The sequence below is a fragment of the Fulmarus glacialis genome, unplaced genomic scaffold (assembly GCF_000690835.1).
Source record: "Fulmarus glacialis isolate BGI_N327 unplaced genomic scaffold, ASM69083v1 scaffold21703, whole genome shotgun sequence".
In the NCBI taxonomy this organism is placed as follows: Eukaryota; Metazoa; Chordata; class Aves; order Procellariiformes; family Procellariidae; genus Fulmarus; species Fulmarus glacialis.
In genome coordinates this window covers 1-242 of record NW_009203847.1, presented here as the reverse complement: position 1 = coordinate 242, position 242 = coordinate 1, and the positions used below count along the sequence as shown (strand labels likewise).

The 242-nt window shown below is 66.1% G+C and overlaps 1 protein-coding gene across 1 annotated transcript in view; it reads right to left on the bottom strand.

Moving 5' to 3' along the window:
* MANSC1 (MANSC domain containing 1) overlaps positions 1-218 on the bottom strand; it is a 6,633-nt gene extending 6,415 nt beyond the window's left edge. The window contains exon 1 of the mRNA XM_009574787.1: positions 5-218. Within this exon, the coding sequence (XP_009573082.1) occupies positions 5-218 (214 nt within the window). The remainder of the gene's footprint in view (positions 1-4) is intronic.
* Positions 219-242: the final 24 nt, after the last annotated feature.

Below are 242 nucleotides of genomic sequence, written 5' to 3'. Positions count from 1 at the left end.
GCCAGTTTTCCCCCCGAGCAGCGGGGGCGAAGGAAAGCCTCTGGGCTTGGGGCGTACACTGGCTCTGCGCCCCTGATGCCTCTGGGCAGAGATAAGTTTATATCGATGATGGCATCTTCCCTTTTCTCCGCGGAGCACTCTCGACTCAGGGACGGTCTGGGCATCGCGCAGGCGATCACCAGCAAGCAGACCGGCCACCGGCTGCCGGCGGGAGGCATGGCCGCTCGGCCGGGGTCTCCGCG